The sequence below is a fragment of the Hippichthys cyanospilos genome, chromosome 10, assembly GCF_059441005.1.
Source record: "Hippichthys cyanospilos isolate Australia breed blue-spotted pipefish chromosome 10, RoL_Hcya_1.0, whole genome shotgun sequence".
Classification (NCBI taxonomy): Eukaryota; Metazoa; Chordata; class Actinopteri; order Syngnathiformes; family Syngnathidae; genus Hippichthys; species Hippichthys cyanospilos.
In genome coordinates, this window is record NC_142378.1 from 17,292,501 (window position 1) to 17,308,876 (window position 16,376).

Genomic DNA, 16,376 nt, shown 5'->3' on the forward strand with positions numbered 1-16,376 from the left:
GTGGTGATCCACTCTCTCGTCAAGGTTTCCCAAGTAGCTAAACGCCGGCGGGAGGACCATCTGGAAACGCTTTTTCGCAACGAGCACAGAAGCAGCAACAATAGTCCGGTGTCTTGGCCCTGCGAGCTAAAAATTGGCGTGGACAAACTGCGAGTGCCCCGTAGAGCGTCGCACCTCCAGCATCACATGTCACTCACGCCTACAAGCAGCCCTAGACATCAGCAGCAGCACTACCTGCAGGAGGAGTACTCCCCGATTGAAGAAGAGTCGCAGGGCCACTCGAGCAACGTGGACGGCTATAGCGGAGGCGGCAGTTGTCCTCGCTCACAGAGGAGCCTGTCTTCAGATTCGGTTTTACTAAAGGCGAAACCCTGGAACGGCGTCAACAACGAGATGAGGAGCGTCCTGGCGCGCAAGTCGGGGATTTCGGCAAAAGACTCCACCCTTGTGTGAGGCTTTAAATAGGAAAGCGTGGATGTTTGATAAGTCAATCCAACTGTAATAACCTAATCTATATTAATTGTGTTTTACCATATTGCAGTTATTGCCAATCGAGTATTTGATGTGAAATTAACGAGTGTGCCAAAGGAAATTACACAGTTTCACTTTGTCTGAAATTTATTCATTTATTACAACTAGTATAATTGTGTTCATCTGTCTATATAGAACAAATAAACGCTCTTCCAATACATGACAGTTAACCGGTGTATCCCCCTACCATCCATACAACAAATGTATAACTTAGTTTTCAACTCAGTAGGCCCAGGTTCTAAACGGAGCATGTATATTTGCTAGCACACGGAGATGAGATCATAATTATTTCAGCTCTTGTGACTTCTTTTGTTTGTGGTTGTCTGTGGCATTTTTTAATGTATGAGTCTTGACTCAAAGGCTGGGAAACTGCTATAATGAGTAAAGTGTAACTACACCAGAAATCATGGTCATGTATGGGCCTTGGTTTTAAGACCATGATGCAGTTCATTTGTGGCATATTAAGGGAACAAAATGCAAAACATAAATCCCTCTTTTTATACACTTTTCCTCAAGTGTCGGAGAAGAGCCGGGGTTCATCCCAGCTGACTTTGGGCCATACTCCAAATTGGGAGTTACATATGAACCCAGAGTCTTAGAAATGTAAGGTAATGTGCTGACTCATCGTCAGACATGCCAATCACCGGTCCAGCAATATTGTATGTTTGTTTTCTTTGCAGGTAATAGATTCCATGTCAAACAAGTAAAATGTGATACTGTGAAAAGCATCTGGATACCCATGACGTTTGCTAGCCAGAGCTGCACTGTATTAGTTTACAAAGGAGATGTGACTGGAAAGGATCACAGTTAGACTTAGTGTTCTTTTCTGGACCTGTGCCGTGTAGGAAATCCAAATGTGTGTCATTGGGTCACAGATTGTCAAAGTAAATTTGGGGGGGAATCTTTCCTTGGATCAAGATTTTTGAAATACATTTGTGTTCTGTGTTCATTATTGTTGATGTAAAATTTATTTTACAGCAAAACATGTTTTAGGAATTTTGAATCCCAGAAGGAGCCATTGCAATGTGCATTTTGGAAATCTCAGCTTCATTCTATATGGCTACATTTGCCAAATATTTGTATACACTGTGCCACCTATGATTTATGACCAATGTGAATTAAATTATCCATATTTTTATTATTACAATCCTTGAACAAATATGCTTCTTGTTCTTGTATGCCAATAAGAGGAACTACTGACCTTGGACATAACGCTTGTCATGAGGTGGATGAGGCACATGAAGCAGCAACAAGGGGACTGGGAGAAGGGATGGCATCGTGCAAACTTAAAGCAAGTGGATGGGGGGAGGAACAAACAATGAACCCAGGAAATTGCGATCAAAAAAAAAAAAAGGGTGACGTTTGAAAAAATGGTTATCCATACATTACTGGTTCTTTCTTACCTGCGTCCTTGAGAGCTGCTGATCTGTTCCTTCATGCTGATGGCTTGTCGCAGGAGGCTGTCAATGCTTTTGAAATACATGCTGCTGTTGGCCATGCTTCTTACAGCACTGCAGAAATCAAAGATCAGTAGAAGGTTTAAGAGCCATGATAGCCAGCCACTAAGATGAAGAAATGTCTCCTAGTCATTATGACAAACCTGCATGCATATTCGACAGAGTAGATGGCTCCTTGACTCTGCTCCTCCCAGCTCTGCATGTCTGTCTGTGGAAGAAATGATGGTAAGACAAAATATGGTTCAAAGTGCAGTGTAATTACACTGCATTATGCCTGGCCCTAAAATGTCACCAGATGCATTATTTATTTAAGACAATAAACATTTCCTGGAGTAAATATACTGCAATTATCTAAGTTAAAATGAAAACAAATAGTTGTAGGGCCTGTAGCATGAGAGTTTTAACCATGATACTATGTTGATTTCTCGCTGACCTTATCCATATTTTTTTTTAGTTTTCTGTTTAATATATATATATATATATATATATATATATATATATATATATATATATATATATATATATATATATATATATTATATCCAAGCCGTTCTCTCCATTTGTGGATGGTGCGGGCCTATATGGAATTTCGCTCGCTTGTTTAGCTATAATTGTCATTAAGTATACCTTATGATGTACAAGCTCTGGCAGGGACCTCCGAACGTGCTCCTGCAGTCTGTACAAAGCCACCGACGGCTCGTTCGCCAGGACATACATGCTTTCAGTGAATTTGTCAGACACTGTAGATTAATATGAAAAATACAGATTAAAAGTGAAACCACACCGAAAAAGTCAAGTTAGCTTTCTCGCTAACATGACTTAAAAAAAAACAAACAAACTGAAATTAAGTCGTCAATTGACATTTACCTCGTCTGACTTTGAGTTGCATCTCTTGGTCTTCCATGATGAAAGAGAACAATTACATTTAAAAATAAAGGAAAAATTACGCGACTTTTTGCTCTCTGATTGCCCTCGGATATGCAACTACTTCCCTGTTTTGAATGTTAGTGTGTAACGCCAAAAGCCTCCGGATAGGAAATTTAAACAAGAGGACAATGGTTCTGTCTACTCAACGCATTAAACCTCGCGAACACGGAATTTATTCAATTCAAAGTGGTTGAATTTATAGTATTTTTGATCTTTAGTGTTCATTTAGATAACATTGAATGTATTTTGCCACTCTTTGCCCGACTATCGCGACAGGTGAAATAACCTACTTTCACTTTTGCCTCTAGAAAGTTGGCGTAAATTAGGCAGCGAGAGCTTGATGTGGTGAGTTTGCGACGTCGTGACTGAATTTTTACTTTAAACGCTTTAATGCGCTCCAAACTTCACTTTGATATTTACAGCGGAGGTAATGGATGCTGGAGGAGAGGAGGACCAAAATAACCACACATCAAGTGCAAAATCGTTTGACAACAGAGGTGAGAGGAACAATGCACGGTCCTCCCTATGTGTGGACTTTATGAAACAAACTCTTTAGTGTTTAGTGATCTGTACAATAATCACCTACTTTGGATTAATATAGGGCACGGTTAAAACGTGCTTCACATTACTAACCCCCTCATCCACAAGACCCAAACACACATACAAACATATCAAAGTAAAAGGCCAGAGAGAAGTACATGACAAAAAGATCAGAGACACACTTACACTTCAGAGGTCTTCATCAATATGCACATTATTGTGGTTGTAGTTGGGAAATCAGTTGTGTAATGTTGCTGGTTCCACCTTCCTCAATTGAATGACTTTCAGTTAGTCAAGATTGAAACCCAAACCTCAGAACTGAGGCCGATTTGCAAACCATGTGGGTGCTGGCCGCCAAGATAGAGTTCACAAAGCAGCATCACTTGTCATGCAAGATGGATTTCAGAACATTCAACGCGAGCAACGCTCCCATCACCTTAAAAACATGTTCTTGATTGTTTAAGTCCCACAAAGTGAACATCATTTTAGTCACATGACCATGCCCAATCGTAGCATTCACATTTATTTTTTTTTAAAGCTTCATGCGTGTTTTACATGAACAACCTTGCATCTCCAGAGATTACCAGTACGGACGAAGAGGGTCTCTTCAACCATTCGGACACGCTCACCAACAGGCAACGTTGCAATGAAGTTACTGCACGCCCGGCAAAGTTAGACTGTGAGTTTAAATGGTTTAAATATGTATTTTTTTCTGATGTGAACTGTATTAAAGGATTCACTTATCTTTTTGCTCATAAGCTCTGTCCATACATCAGCTGGCTGCCCAGGGGGAGGTTTTACAAGTGGCAGTGCAACTAAGTAAAGGTGAGGCATGTGTGTGATAGACCAACAATACAAATATGTAAATCGGGATCAGTGGACTATAATTTGGAGTAAAATATCTTGTGCAGCATCATGAGGAAAAAAAGTTCATAGCTACAGTGAATATAACAGAAGTATACATACTTATTCAAATGCCTATATAGATTCTTCCACATGGTGTTGTGAGATTTTGTGATTATCCTTACTTATAAAATACTTGATGCTTTAAGGCCATTTTTATTCTATTGGAACTGTGGCCTTATACCAGTAAGTTTGAGCAATTTGAGCAATGCCAAATTTATTTGGCATTAATCAGAACTACTGTAAATGGTAGCAGGTGTGCTGAGTTCCATTTAACAAGTTTGAATGTTAATTTTGAAGACATCCACATCCCAATATGTGTGTGTATATATATACAGTGGGCCCCCGGGTTACGAACTTAATCCGTTCAGCGGTTACGCTCGTATCTCGAATTGCTCGTATAGCGGGCAATCCAAACCCATGTTAATTCGTGAGTGCGTGCAACGCGCGCAGAAGCCTTAGGTAAAATCATCACGCTGTATACACAAATTAATATTAAGTGACATAATCTACTGTACAGTTGCATTAAATAACAAATACAAAGGATAAATGACTTTTACCTTTGGAAAGACGTGACTTGTGCTGAGATAAGCAGAGATGAGCAGAGATGAATGCTCGAAGTCAATACGGTAAATCAGATATGCTATTGGTCTTACAGTGTCAAAGTAACTTTTTCAGTCAGGGTTTTCTCTACTTCCTTCCATCCCAACCAGCTGTGCCATCAAGCTAGATAAAGGCGTTCGGCCAATAGCATATCGGCACTTCTGTGATTGACGTGTGACACCGGCCAATAGCATCTCCGTGAGTGAGACCGGGTGACCTTAATCGACCAATAGCATATTGGCGTCTCCTTGACTGACTGATAATTATTTGCACTTTTTTTTTAAACGGTTGGAATGTATTGACATCTTATTGATTAAAACACATTTAAATCTGTGACGATTTTTTGTCCTGCAATCGGCACACTTAATTTCATGTCAGCTGTTTTTCCCGACGTGAATTGAGCTGGGTGGAGGCGGAGGGGAAGTTGTGTGTGTTGTATTTACTAGGCACCACACTTATGGCTAGTTCGAGCGTCAGTTCACCGTTGGTTACAATTCACAGAATTGCAAGAATGGCGCTATCCCAAAGCATGTCGGGAGGTCGCCGACTAACAAGACATGCAGTTTCGTCAAGCAACCATTATATGGCTCTGTAATACCAGCCGTAACAGGGTGCAGAGATTAACCTCTTGAGTCAATACGGCAACGCAAATAGGCTATTGGTCTTACAGTGTTACAGTAACTCTTTCAGTCATGGTGCAAATCACGGAGATACTAAAACATCATCCTCTTATTTCTTCCTTTACCGCTGCTAGTAATTTTAGAAGCTATGTCTAACAGATAAAGTTTGCAAAGTCTTCAAAACATTCCGTTTTTCACTCATTTTGTCTACTTCCTTCCATCCTGTCCCATCAAGCTAGATAAAGGCGTTCGGCCAATAGCATATCGGCATTTCTGTGATTGACGTGTGACGCCGGCCAATAGCATCTCCGTGAGTGAGACCGGGTGACCTTAATCGACCAATAGCATATTGGCGTCTCCTTGACTGACTGATAATTATTCGCACTTTTTTTTAAACGGTTGGAATGTATTGACAATTAATTAAAAAAAAAACACACATTTAAACCAATGACAATTCTTTGTCCTGCAATCGGCACATTTAATTTCATGTCAGCTGTTTTTCCCTTTAGCTGTACAAACACTACACTTAAATGGTAATATATATTTAGACACCGTGAGTGAGACAGTCAGTGTGAGATTGTAAGACCAATAGCGTTCACGTTACCGCCATAAGTATCTATTAAGGATTGTAGATGACGCAACTTCTGAATATATTGACGCAGTTAGGCGAGAACATTTCTACATACTCAATGGCTGGTTTGACGGAATGCTCGCAAGACGAGAGGTTTGCTCGTAAGCGGAGGACAAAATTCTCCCTGATCCACGCTCGTAAGGCGGAATGTTCGCAAATCAGGATGCTCGTAAGCAGGGGGCTGACTGTATATCCTGGATTCAGTTTGAGTTTGCTATCCCGGGATTGCTGCATATGGCTGTTTTGCAGACATCACACTGCTGAGCAGACAGGACGAACGGGGCTTCACCCCTCTTATGTGGGCGGCAGCGTTTGGAGAGAAAACAGTGGTGGACTTGCTTTTGGAAAAGGTTAGAGAGCAGGAGGAAGAAGTCTTATCAGGACAATCACTCACTGATGCTGCTGTGATTCATGTGCCAGGGAGCAGACCCGAAAATAGTTGCAAGGAACCGTGAAAGTGCGTTGACGCTGGCCAGTTGCGGAGGCTACGTGGACATCATCGAGGCTCTGCTCAAACGTGGGGTTGACGTCAACGCCTATGACTGGGTATGCTCGTGTAGGAGCTTCAAATCATCACTACTGGGCAGAAACCGTTGATGTTCAACTATGGTCAATTTAATATTTTTCACAAATCATTACTAACGGTGTGCCACCATATTGTTATTTTTGGCATGATGAACCAATATGAAGTGTTACATCTTGAGAACAAATCCGTTTACTCTCTTCAACAGTCAAAAAATGGTTAAACTCCGCCTCCTCCCCTGTGGGAACCGTGTGGCATAATGTCACTTTAGGATTGAAAGTCTGGAAGTTTTATAGACGTTGTTTGAGTAAGAAGCCTGTTATGTTGAAAATGGAGAAAAGAAGGAAGCAGTCACAATTCTTTATCAGCTCATTGTTTTATTTATTGGCTAATCCAACGCACCAAAACCTTTATAAGAGTAGGGCAAGATGATGTACTGTAACCACAGTTCATTGAAATAGCATTAGCACATGAGATAGGTGTCATTTTGATGTTGGTAAGCTATATCATCTCAGGTAGTTGTTCTCAACCTTTTTTCAGTGATGTACCCCCTGAGAAATATGTCTTCTGCCAAGTACCCCTTAACCAATGCAAAGCATAAAAAACACAAAAAAAACCGCAAACTTAGTGTCTGATTTATTGAACTGTAGACCCTTTCAAACTTCATTCGTATTGGTCCACAAAAAAAAAAAAAATCAACCTAAACTGGCCTGTTTTGGATCATTAAATAAATCTGTTGTAAAAAAAACAAAACAAAAAACTTGATCATTAATACATTTTTTGTGAGATGTGTTCACAAAACCAAATCATTAACTTGACAGGTAACAAGTTGGGTCGAACCATTTCTAGTATCCGGGAGAATCTGGCCTTTTGCAATCATGAAATTGAATACCCTATTGAACATTAAAATTTGTTTTATGAACTTAAATTTTCCTGAAAATTCAATAATTATTTTGAAATGATTTTTGCATGTTTGTTTTATTTGAAACCCCCATTTGAGAACCATTATTGAAATCTAAATTTAAAAATAAAATTAAAATGAATAACCGTCTAAATCAGGGTCACCAAGTTTTTTGAAAGCGAGAGCTACTTTTTTGGTACTGAGTAATACGAAGGGCTACTTGTTTATGCGAAGAGACCGATCATGTTAATGATTTTTCACGATAATTAAGGAACAGCTGTAGTAAATATTTAAATTAAGTGTAATATGTATGTGAATGTAATACATGTATAATTGTTTGTAAAATTCATGGCAAATCACCAATGTTCTATCTCATGTAAGTTATTTGCAGAACAGGCCTGTGGGCTACTCATGTGATCTTTGGGGGCTACCCGGTGTCCGTGGGCACCACGTCGGTGACCCCTGCTCGAAATATTACACATTGTCCCTTTAAACACTGAGAAAATAATGTCATTGCTTGCCGATTGTAAACTTGTTTTGATTGCAGAATGGAGGGACTCCACTGCTCTATGCTGTTCGAGGAAACCACGTTAAATGTGTTGAGGCCCTTTTGGGTACATTCATTTACAATTCATGCATATGCGACAGATCTCCTGGCTGATTGCTCTACCAAATGATCATTGTGTCCTTTTGTAGCCAAAGGTGCGGACATGACCACGGAGTCTGATTCTGGCTACAGTGCTATGGCCTTGGCAGTTGCTCTAGGATACAAAAAAAGTAATTTTTATACCTTTCAACCAAACAGCTTTTAAGGCTACTATTTCTGTCTTATAATTCGGAATTTCTTTTTTCTGTGTTGTAGTTCAGAAGGTGTTGGAGGACCATATTCTGAGTCTCTACAAGCCAACATGCCAATGAGTCAGTCACGTTGATAACAATTGTTAATTTGTATGCAGTATTGCAATATTGCTACCTGTGTGGAAGGATTGTTTAATTTGGCTGTAGACCAGCAAAACTGAATGCAAACAAGTTTTAATAAAACATTTTTTTATTTTATGTTGGGCTCTGCCAGAATAATGATTAATTCATATGTAATGGGAACATTTGACTAAACAAAATGCATTTTTGCCAAATTTCAAAATTATTATATAGTTAAAAAAAAAATCAACTTGAATTCCCCCTTTGAATAAATTAAATGCAGCATTCTAATTCATCCATTTATGCAGTATCAGAACAGCCAGCAACTATCTCTGATGTTCTGTATATTTCCTCTCTCATCCTCAGAGTATGGAACTGATCCAGACATAATTCATATATTAGTTGATGTGATGCACACCAATATCAAAGACAAGCCAAGGAAGATGTAACAATATAGTGACATTCGCCTCCATACTTTGAAGGCCAAGTGGCCAACTTCAAAATTAACACACCAAATAATACATGAACATCAATGCAATGGCCTTAGGATGCTTTTATTGTTCACAGCAGTGGTGGCGTAGTGGCTGGCTTGACTCGTCCTAACCACTCTGTTTCTACAGCCATCACATCACATAGCAACCAACATCAACAGACAGCCATTAAAAAAAAAAAAAAATCATACTCAACCGCTGATTAAGGATGCTAGGAAGTAAGAAACAGATATTCAATTATGCTGTCATTTTATAATATGACACAATTCATCCGCTAGCTGCAAATGTGGTGCATTAAAATACAGTCAAGACTTTTCAAACCCAGAAAACAAAGTTTTATGAACACATTAAATGTTAATAACTGCAAACATTGACACAATGTGGCATTTCTATGCAATCTAAAAAGTGACATAGAAGGAATCATGGAGGTGAAGCTACTTTTCTATTTTACTTAATTACTACTCAATTACTCAGCACTGCAGCTCCTTATGGCTGATGCGATAGTCTAAATGGGCAAAAACGTTTTTTATTAGGCACACATTTTCCTATTTTTGAGTCCTAAACAGACAAGAGTTTCAGGATTTTAGAGAAATTTAGGGGTACGTTAAGAGTTTAAGAAACAGCAGTTACGGACACTTTTGGACATTTTGCCTGTTTAGACTATCGGACGAAAGTGGCTGCTGTGCCTAGTAAAGGGTTAATAATGTTAATACGGTAATCAAATTACTAGGTTTCTGTCTATTAAAGTTGTTGGTATATCATTGAATCAAAATAAAAAAAACCTCATTGTTACATATATATTTTCTGACAATTATACCAAATGCTGTTTTATTTTCATAAGTTATCTGAGCTTTTACTTTTTTTTTTTTTACATATACCTTGCAATGTGTTGATATTCCCCTGGTTGGGAAACACTGCACTGAAGGACCTAATCTCACAAAAAAAAAAAAACTGTCCGCTGCGTTGAACAAAGCCTTTTTTTTTTTTAATGTCTTCTTTCAAAGTCATATAAAATAATTGATCTTTTTTTACCAACTGCTCCTTGTTGCACAGTTCTTCTCACAGTAAACTATTTTGCAAATCTCAATGTCAATCTTTGTCATACGAGACAATGACATGGAAAGTGAGATGACTATACATCAGCAAATATGGTTATTATTCACTTCCTTGAAAAAGTGTGCGACCAAACCTCGTAAGGTGCCACCAACTGAAAAAGTCGGTTGCACCAGTGCTACCAGTGTCGAAGTTAGTCTTGAGCCCCGTTGGGTCATGTGGTTTTCTCCCCAAGGACGTCCAAAGTATAAACAATAATTCTTCCGAAAAAGTCAGCGCTGTTCTCAAATGTTATTTTTACTCTGTCCACGGCGGCCCTCTCCTGTATGGGAAAGCAGTGGGTGTGCAATTAAGGCAAGATAATCTTTAGGTTTAAGACATTAAAGCCAAAAGAGGCAATGACAAACACAACCAGTCACAATATTATTGAACGCTAATTATAACCATGTGTGTTTGGCTGGCAAACAGTACAAGATGTAACAAGTTACAATCCCCCAATATGTAAACAAAATGTAAAATTAAATGCTTCTAAAATGACACAATGTTATAATGAAGGATATCTGAAGAGAGTTGTTGTCCTCAGGGTAAAAATGACTGATCACTGTGAAATCTCTATCTACTGAACAACCTGTAGAGAAGAACAGGAAAGTGAAATTCATGTTGGACCAAATGTTGAAAGTGTACACACGTTTTTCTTATATGATTAACTTTTGTTTTACATTATCCTTTAAATCTTAAACTAAACTGACATAATAGTGTAGGGAGTTCAGCAGGTACGTTGGAAGGAAAGAAGGTAGTTTTAAGCAAAGGAATTAAGGATGCAAAATTAAAAGTCATAGTAGAACGCAGATGAATGGAGAAAAGAATGAGATCAGAAAGGAAGACAAGAAGAAATAAAGATGGCTGAAAAGTAAGCTTCAACAAATTGAAGGACGGAAAAAAGAACACGAAAACGTTTAAGTGGAAAGCAGAGATCATTCCCAACTGGGGTTTTAAGCAGTGAGCGTTCCCATTTCCCAACTAGGTTTTCAAAGCAGACTTCAGTTTTCCGGTAACATTTTGTTACCAAATCAAGCAGATTAATACATGTGAAAACCAAGAAACGAAGTAGGAGGTCAGGAACACAGACATTGAACGAAAGGTTGATAAAAAAAAAAAATATATATATTGTGGCGAGGCGAAGAAACCACACGTTGCTGTGCTAGTGGAGATCTTTACTCTTCGCATGCCATCACAAAACTGATACAACAAAGTCCAAAACAGCAAAGACAAAGCCAACAGGTTCAAAGCATCAAAGGATCATAGAGACATGCCTACTGGGTGAGAGACATGGTCCTAGTGTCCGCCACACAGCTCCCCCCCGAACACCCAGAAAGGCATAACGGAAAACCCCACAGGGTATTCACCAGTCTGGCACCCTGAGACTCAGTCCGGTCCTGGGCGGTGTATGTGACACCAGGGCCCCAGGTGCGACGGGAGTAAGGGTGAGACGCTCAGCGTGAAAACCATGAGGTAGCGTTGGCAAAGGGATGTTCTGAAGTTCCGCAGGAGCCGGAGTGGCAGTGCTGACCCGCATGCTGGCAGGCACAGTGGCCTCCGAGGGACGGCCGGTCACGGCTGCGTCCCAGACTGTGCCTGGGCATGAACCTGCTGCGGCACCAACACCAACTGACCCGCTCCGATGTATACTCGGACCATACCTGCGGGCATGGTGAATCGGAGGGGCGGCTGAATGATGATGGCTGGAGGTCTACTGCTGAGGCCGGACGGACATCGGTAGTAGATGAGGCCGCCCGGCTGGAAGATCCCGGTCAACGGCCAGGGACTCCGAAGTTGGACTGCACAGCCGTTCTCACCGGCGCCCGTACCAGCCTGTTGCTGGCTGGCTCGATCCCTGGTGCGCCAAGGGACTGGGCGACGGGTGAGAGGACCCTCGTCGGGGTGTTGGCTGGCTGACGTGGTACCAGCTTGCTGCATTACCTGACGTATAGTAGGCTGGTGGAGGAATATCACGATGTGGGACGTCTGCGGTGATTCCTCGCTGAAACATTCTGACGTCCGGGGTCACCCATGTGGCGAGACTACATCTCCAACAGCCTGACGAAACTTTCTAACGTCTGGGATAATAATATGGCAAGATGACCCATCCGGGGTCACCCATTCTAACGTCTGGGGTCACCAATGTGGCGAGGCGAAGAAACCACACGTTGCTGTGCTAGTGGAGATCTTTACTCTTCGCATGCCATCACAAAACTGATACAACAAAGTCCAAAACAGCAAAGACAAAGCCAACAGGTTCAAAGCATCAAAGGATCATAGAGACATGCCTACTGGGTGAGAGACATGGTCCTAGTGTCCGCCACACAATATATATATATATATATATATATATATATATATATATATATATATATATATATATATGTAAAATTAACCGTAAAAATCCGAGCACACATACCATGAGTAAAATAATTAAAAAGTTCTATGGAGTTTGGAAAACAACGGAATATTCATTTCTTTTACCGTCCAGTCTGCACCTTTTAGCCGAAAAGCCTCCCTGGAACTGAACTTTTACCTCGGACACTGTAACCATCTGGGGGAAATCTAAAATCAGCCACTGACAGTCACCCTAGGGGAAATAAAAAAAAACAAAAAAAAAAAACATGTATCAATGCGTCGCTCTCCAGTGACCGATAAACATAAGAGCAAAAGGATTGACACTGGTCGACTTGCCTGGTCTGAGTTCCAGCATGTCTCCTCGTTGCTGTCAAACATAAATTTCTTTCCAAACTGCTTCACATCTCTGTTTAAGACTGAACTCACCCTGTAAATCAACCCAATTTTAAGTTTTTTTTCCATCCTCATACATTTCCAAATTGATACAGAGGTTTTATTTTCTTACCTGTATTGTGTGTCGCCGCATATCAAAGAAGCGGCCATGTTGGTTGTGGAAAATGTTACCGTGAGACGACTTTTTTGTCGCACATTTCATTTTTACGACAGTCATTGTTCCTTGCCGTTACATTTAGCTCCCGCTAGATGGGTGTCGCGTAACGCCGGTAGTCAGGCTCATTGGACGAATAGGGTTCTGAGGTTTTAGTGAACCTCTGATTATTGTCCCATCACGTATTTTGTTTTAAAATGCAGCCTCACTGAAATACTTGTGAATTAAACTCAGCATCTTTATAAAACAACAGTACCCTCCATGGTTAATTGCATCCCTGGTTAAGATGTGTCAAAAGCTTTAAATCATTTGATTTTTTTTATATTGCTAAAGCGTACTGCAAACTGGAGACACGGTTCACCAACTGAATCAAGCTCCTTCATTGGCCATCTTAATCCCCAGACCTCAACCTAATTGAAAACCCGCAGAGCTCTTGCAGAGTTGAGAGCTTTGGCTAAGAAGTGAGCCACATTTTGATTAATACAACTTGTTGAAGCCTCTTCCTTGCTAGCTTAAGACTAAAACACATAGCAAAATGTCTTAGATTTGCTAGCAAATATCATTGACAGAAGTTGTGTCATATATCTACACAAATAAGTTGTGAATGGTGAATCGCAGATTGAAACTGGTTCGCTGTGTACTGGGATCAACTACAAAAGCCATTTTTTTCCCACCTGATACTAATACGGCAGCTCACACAAGGCTGTGTTGCAGGTTTTTATGTCAAGTAGTCGAGCATTCAGTTTGATTTAAAACAGCACTAATGTCTTTAGTGCTAAATGTGCGATAGTGTGTGCACGAGGTTGCCGACTGACTTATTAATTAAGCATTGCCTCGTGATGAGCTTGCATTAATGCCTTCCATTGACTCTGCTGGCTAAGGTCTACGTCTGTGTTTAATGGAGAGGACGATTAATGGATCCAAAATGAGCTTGCATTTGCAGTCCACTCAATAAAATCTTTTTCCCCCCTTTTTTGTCTCATAAAAAGGAAAATTATGACACTGGTAGGTTGCCAGGCAACTATATTAACTAAAAAAAAAAAAAAAAAAACTGTCGTTGAATGAAATGAGTTGTAATATGTCAGCAAGAGTCATACAGGTGCTCGAGGGGGTCTTATTTTTGTGTCGAATTTAAACTGAAAATTGCAGGTGTAATTATTTTTGACAACAAACTGAACTCTCGGTGGCTTTTTTCCCCGGATAATTATGATCTTCTCATTGTGTGATGTTTACTGTTCATCCATTCTTCATAGCTGACACATTGCTGTCATTACAAACAAATTTGTGTGCACTTACTCGTCACCTCCGTTACATATCTGGAAACCCGTTTTGTGTTCACCCTACAAACAACCGTTTCAGTCTTACGAGAAAGAAGCCTCTTTTAGACTGCCTGTAGTAGCCAGGAGGGCCTTGAGATATGAATTTAATTCATTCCGTAACCACGCTCATAATTCTAATTACTCATATTTCAGGTCATTTTTGCCCATTGAACTGCAGGGAAAAGCCATCTGTTTTTGGCTTCAAAATGTTTGAAACGTAAATCTTCAGTTTTCTGATTTTCTGCTACATAGTCATCAAAAGGTAATCAACTATCATAGGCTTGATTATTTCATCATACAGATCAATAGTACATTTTTATGACAATATTTAAATAAATAAATACATTTACTCTAATCACAGTAACAGTGTTGCAGGTCACAGGTTTTCAAATCTGCGCTAAGCTTTAAGTTAGCTTTCTTTGAGCTTTCTCTGTTTAAGTAGCTGTTACAACGATTAAGAGGACAAAATTACGTATGCAAATAAGATAAACATACGTACATATACATACCTAGTGAGTGCTGCCTCTTGACAGTTTTGCATTTTGATATCAGTAAAATGCCCATTCTGGCTCCTTCATTCACTTCGCTGCGGTAGTCACCAGTGCTCCACGACCCTTGTGAGGATAAGCGGTCAAGATGATGGATGGCATTTTTGTGGCCTGCAGCTTCACCATTGAAAAGGTCCTGCGTTAAGTTCTGTGTGAAGTCAGCATGTTCTCCTCGGGCTCGCATGGGTCTTCTCCGGGCACTCCAGTCTCCTCCCACATTCCAAGAACATGCATTGTAAGTGTATTGGACGCTCCAAATTGCCCTTAGGTGTGATTGCTGGTGTGGATGGTTGTTCATCTCTGTGTGTCCTGCAATTGGCTGGAAACCTGTCTTCGGGCAGTAGGCAGGGAAGCGGCTGGGACTGGAACCAGCTCGCCAGCGACCCTAGTTAGGATAAGCGACTATAGAACATGGATTATGTTAAAACAAGTCTTCTCATAGTTGCAAGAGAGCAATGAAACAAATAATACCCCAAGAAGAGATTTAAATGCTGTTTGAGCTGTTTCAGTTGCGATTCAATTTGGTTATGACAGGGTGTGTGACAAGATAAAAATGTCATTTTTGGGAATACTCTCGACTTATTTTGTATTTTTAAAACTATTTTCAAACATCTTTTTCTTAGTTTTCTTAAATTTGGTCTCAGGACAAATACATTTACACAGAAACCGCATGTATTAGTATTTTTTATGTGGATTACTTTAAATTTGATGTTTGGGACATAAAATGTCCTCCCTATCCGGAATGACCCAGTTTTTTTATCACCATTAAATAGATTGTAAAAACTAAATAGTTTGTGCACTATTTTTTAAAGCTTCAATTAAATTCATTTTACTGCTCCCTCTAGTGGTCACTGGTGGCAGTATAATATAGTGCCAGGCATCTTAAAGAAGCAATGTGTAATGCAAACTGTATATAGGAGTGGGGTCTGCTCTACACAGCTCAAGTTTCACAATGGTACTCAATGACAAATTTGGGAGTAGGATGACAAGTTACACCACGCATTTCAGTTTACCCAAAAGAAACATCAGCAAAAACATCGCGAAACAAAAATTTACCTTGGAAAGAACGGCCAAAATGTGCAGCTCCGAATGCCTTGCATAACGGACAGCCCGCTGCATGTGCCGTGTTGTTGCCTGTTGTTAATCCTCGTGTGCCTGGATCGCTGTTTCTCCTGCACGCTATTTGATTGGTTATAATTGTGTTTGTGCTTAGAAAAACTGTTGAAACTCTTGGATATTCACCTTGGGGTCCGTAACTAACCAGTGTTGCCATATTTGCCCAAGTTTGGTGGATTCTGCGCATTTTCGCACTAAAACCAATAGTGAATGGTATATGTGTTTGGTCGCTCTCTTTGCGTATGTTTCAAACGTATGGTCTCTCTGAGACACCATAGTGTGCATGCTGCATTCAGGTAACACAAGTAGACAGCAACTCTCAATCCTGCCTAATGTGGCTTTCAGAACTTG

The 16,376-nt window shown here is 40.2% G+C and overlaps 4 protein-coding genes across 4 annotated transcripts in view; 2 read left to right on the plus strand and 2 right to left on the minus strand.

Annotated features, from left to right (window-relative positions):
- Positions 1-1,679, plus strand: part of tmem221 (transmembrane protein 221) — a 6,942-nt gene extending 5,263 nt beyond the window's left edge. Inside the window, exon 3 of the mRNA XM_088425101.1 lies at positions 1-1,679. This exon is cut by the window's left edge and continues 92 nt beyond it. Within this exon, the coding sequence (XP_088281227.1) occupies positions 1-453 (453 nt within the window). The 3' untranslated portion in view covers positions 454-1,679.
- borcs8 (BLOC-1 related complex subunit 8) overlaps positions 1-3,071 on the minus strand; it is a 4,377-nt gene extending 1,306 nt beyond the window's left edge. The window contains 6 exon segments of the mRNA XM_088425105.1: positions 1,733-1,750; positions 1,752-1,789; positions 1,935-1,991; positions 2,095-2,196; positions 2,616-2,728; positions 2,856-3,071. Of these exon segments, the coding sequence (XP_088281231.1) occupies positions 1,733-1,750; positions 1,752-1,789; positions 1,935-1,991; positions 2,095-2,196; positions 2,616-2,728; positions 2,856-2,892 (365 nt within the window). The 5' untranslated portion in view covers positions 2,893-3,071.
- rfxank (regulatory factor X-associated ankyrin-containing protein) lies at positions 3,003-8,692 on the plus strand. The gene is made up of 10 exons (XM_088425102.1): positions 3,003-3,101; positions 3,224-3,260; positions 3,338-3,412; positions 4,033-4,134; positions 4,215-4,280; positions 6,462-6,562; positions 6,633-6,758; positions 8,184-8,250; positions 8,333-8,413; positions 8,499-8,692. The coding sequence occupies exons 3-10, from the start codon at positions 3,346-3,348 to the stop codon at positions 8,552-8,554; spliced, it is 666 nt and encodes a 221-aa protein (XP_088281228.1). The 5' UTR covers positions 3,003-3,101; positions 3,224-3,260; positions 3,338-3,345; the 3' UTR covers positions 8,555-8,692.
- A 395-nt stretch (positions 8,693-9,087) lies between these two features.
- nr2c2ap (nuclear receptor 2C2-associated protein) lies at positions 9,088-13,148 on the minus strand. The gene is made up of 5 exons (XM_088425104.1): positions 13,001-13,148; positions 12,832-12,922; positions 12,622-12,727; positions 10,659-10,726; positions 9,088-10,441 (listed from the first exon to the last, which is right to left on the minus strand). Exons 1-5 carry the CDS (start codon positions 13,036-13,038, stop codon positions 10,313-10,315), a joined length of 432 nt encoding a protein of 143 aa, XP_088281230.1. The 5' UTR covers positions 13,039-13,148; the 3' UTR covers positions 9,088-10,312.
- Positions 13,149-16,376: the final 3,228 nt, after the last annotated feature.

Bases quoted from the DNA above. Each gene is read 5' to 3' on its own strand.
- rfxank (XM_088425102.1), top strand. From the start codon at position 3,346: ATGGATGCTGGAGGAGAGGAGGACCAAAATAACCACACATCAAGTGCA. The intron at 3,413-4,032 runs GTGAGAGGAACA...TTGCATCTCCAG, and splicing joins AAAATCGTTTGACAACAGAG to AGATTACCAGTACGGACGAA. The intron at 4,135-4,214 runs GTGAGTTTAAAT...TTTGCTCATAAG, and splicing joins ACGCCCGGCAAAGTTAGACT to CTCTGTCCATACATCAGCTG.
- nr2c2ap (XM_088425104.1), bottom strand. From the start codon at position 13,038: ATGGCCGCTTCTTTGATATGCGGCGACACACAATACAG. The intron at 12,728-12,831 runs GCAAGTCGACCA...TATTTCCCCTAG, and splicing joins CATGCTGGAACTCAGACCAG to GGTGACTGTCAGTGGCTGAT. The intron at 10,727-12,621 runs GTAAAAGAAATG...TCTTCTCTACAG, and splicing joins TAAAAGGTGCAGACTGGACG to GTTGTTCAGTAGATAGAGAT.